We start from the raw sequence: 2,423 nt of genomic DNA, 5'->3' as shown, positions 1-2,423 counted from the left end.
CTCTATATATACGCTTCACACCCATAATCATTTTTTTGTCAAACTGAAACTAACAAAGCAGCAGCAGCAGCAGCAACAAATAGAGAAGACAACAGAGGAAGATAAGCAGAGGAAATTAAGAGGGAGATTTATCGAATCGAAAGGGAAAGGGAAGTTACGAAGAGTGAGAATTTGAAGGAAATGAACAAAGGAGCAACCGGAAATCAGCAATTGGAGTTACCGGCGGGATTCAGATTCCATCCGACAGACGACGAATTGGTGCAGCATTATCTCTGCAGGAAATGTGCCGGACAGCCGATTGCAGTATCAATTATAACTGAAATTGATCTTTACAAGTTTGATCCATGGCAGTTGCCTGGTAATTTTGACTCTTCCAAACTTTCATACTTACAAATTCTAGGTTAAAAAAAATCGATGATCATAAATTTTAGATCAGATTTTAAAATTGAAAATCTGATTTCACATATTTTCAAGTTTCCAAAAACTGCTCAGATTCAGATCAGTTTTTGAAACTTTCACTTACAAAACTTCATAAAAAATTTACAACTAAGTCGCATGTATAACACAACTTCATATCTCAAAAATCACAACTTCAAAAACTTAAACTTACACGTTTCAGCTTCTATGTTCAAACGGGAGCTAAGTTAACATTTGATCAAAGATCTTAGATCAATTTCTAAAAAAAATTATCTTCACAAATCCTTTGGTCATGAAATTTGATCTTCAAGTTCCCAAAAACAGCTCAAACAAGTTTTGGAATTTTGAGATTTCCACTCACAAAAAATATTTTTTATTCAAAATAAATTATAACTTCAAAATCTATGAAAGCTAATTTTTTGCCTATTTCTACTGTTTTTCTTTTTTCTAAACTTTCTTTATTATTGGCAAGTGCAGAAAAGGCTTTGTACGGTGAAAAGGAGTGGTATTTTTTCTCACCAAGGGATAGAAAATATCCTAACGGTTCACGGCCGAACCGAGCAGCAGGAACCGGTTATTGGAAGGCAACCGGAGCAGATAAACCGGTGGGAAAACCCAAAACATTAGGGATAAAGAAGGCACTTGTGTTTTATGCTGGAAAAGCACCTAGAGGAATAAAAACCAATTGGATTATGCATGAGTACCGGCTCGCCAATGTGGACCGGTCTGCTGGCAAGAACAATAACTTGAGGGTAAGTCCTTTTTCATCTTTAATTATCTTTTCGGAGACGGATTCAGAATTTAAGTTAATATAGTATATAGCATAGTAATATAGAACACAATCAAATATTCATAAATATTTGTGTGACAAAAGTTATTGGAGATCACATTTGCTCCCTCTATCCTAGCTTAGTGAAAGGTTTACATCTCTGTAAATTATGAGTGCAAAATACAATTTGTAAATTGTTTATTGATTATGTGATTTGACATATATTGCAGCTTGATGATTGGGTATTGTGTCGAATTTACAACAAGAAAGGCACACTTGAGAAGCATTACAATGTGGACAACAAGGAAACTGCAAGCTTTGGAGAATTTGATGAAGAAATAAAACCAAAAATATTGCCCACACAATTAGCACAGATGCCACCACGGCCCCGATCGACACCGACACCGACAAACGACTACTTCCATTTCGAATCATCGGAGTCGATGACTAGAATGCACACCACAAACTCGAGCTCTGGCTCAGAGCATGTCTTGTCGCCATGTGACAAGGAGGTTCAGAGCGCGCCCAAATGGGACGAAGACCACAGAAACACCCTTGATTTTCAGCTAAATTATCTGGATGGTTTACTAAATGAACCATTTGAAACCCAAATGCAGCAGCAAATTTGCAACTTTGACCAGTTCAACAATTTCCAAGACATGTTCTTTTACATGCAAAAACCTTACTAAAATTGTATAAATTCATTGGATCTAAATTGATTGTGATCCATGACATTTTCTTTGTTCTTTGGTGGTGTAGGTCCACTTTTTATTAATTAGTTTAGAAAGGTACAAAATGCAAGTCAAATTTGGTGGGCTACAGCACAAATGAGCCTTGATAAGCATAGCCAAAGAGTCATTTAGAAGGGCTTATTATTATTGTAAGGTACATGTAAAAACAAATGAAAATTTGTTAATATCAAGTTATCATTCTTCAAATCTCTGTGATTATGACTCTTCTACACTAGTTCCAATAAAAATCAGCATATTTAAGGGCTCAGGGTTCAGGCACAAAGTTATCGACGTGTCTGATTCATGTAGGCATGAGAGCTAAAACTTTCTATTGTAAGATGCACAATAAGACAGTCTAAATCGTTGTGACTTGGTGAAAACAATAGGAAAAAAGCCTAACAAATCACCAAGTTGAGTTGTAAACACTAAAGAGTGATGAAAACTCTTTTCTACATACAAAATAGACGAATGTAACAAATAACAAGACAACATCTTTAACCTAGCAG

At 35.7% G+C, this 2,423-nt stretch overlaps 1 protein-coding gene across 1 annotated transcript; it reads left to right on the top strand.

Moving 5' to 3' along the window:
• Window positions 1–2,124, top strand: LOC125818654 (NAC domain-containing protein 2-like). Its single transcript, XM_049498168.1, has 3 exons — window positions 1–358; window positions 895–1,169; window positions 1,417–2,124. The coding sequence occupies exons 1-3, from the start codon at window positions 181–183 to the stop codon at window positions 1,873–1,875; spliced, it is 912 nt and encodes a 303-aa protein (XP_049354125.1). The 5' UTR covers window positions 1–180; the 3' UTR covers window positions 1,876–2,124.
• The last annotated feature ends 299 nt before the right edge of the window (window positions 2,125–2,423 follow it).

Source organism: Solanum verrucosum, unplaced genomic scaffold (assembly GCF_900185275.1).
Source record: "Solanum verrucosum unplaced genomic scaffold, falcon-dt-bn FXZP01000252.1, whole genome shotgun sequence".
NCBI classification, from domain to species: Eukaryota; Viridiplantae; Streptophyta; class Magnoliopsida; order Solanales; family Solanaceae; genus Solanum; species Solanum verrucosum.
This window is presented reverse-complemented; position numbering and strand designations above follow the sequence as displayed.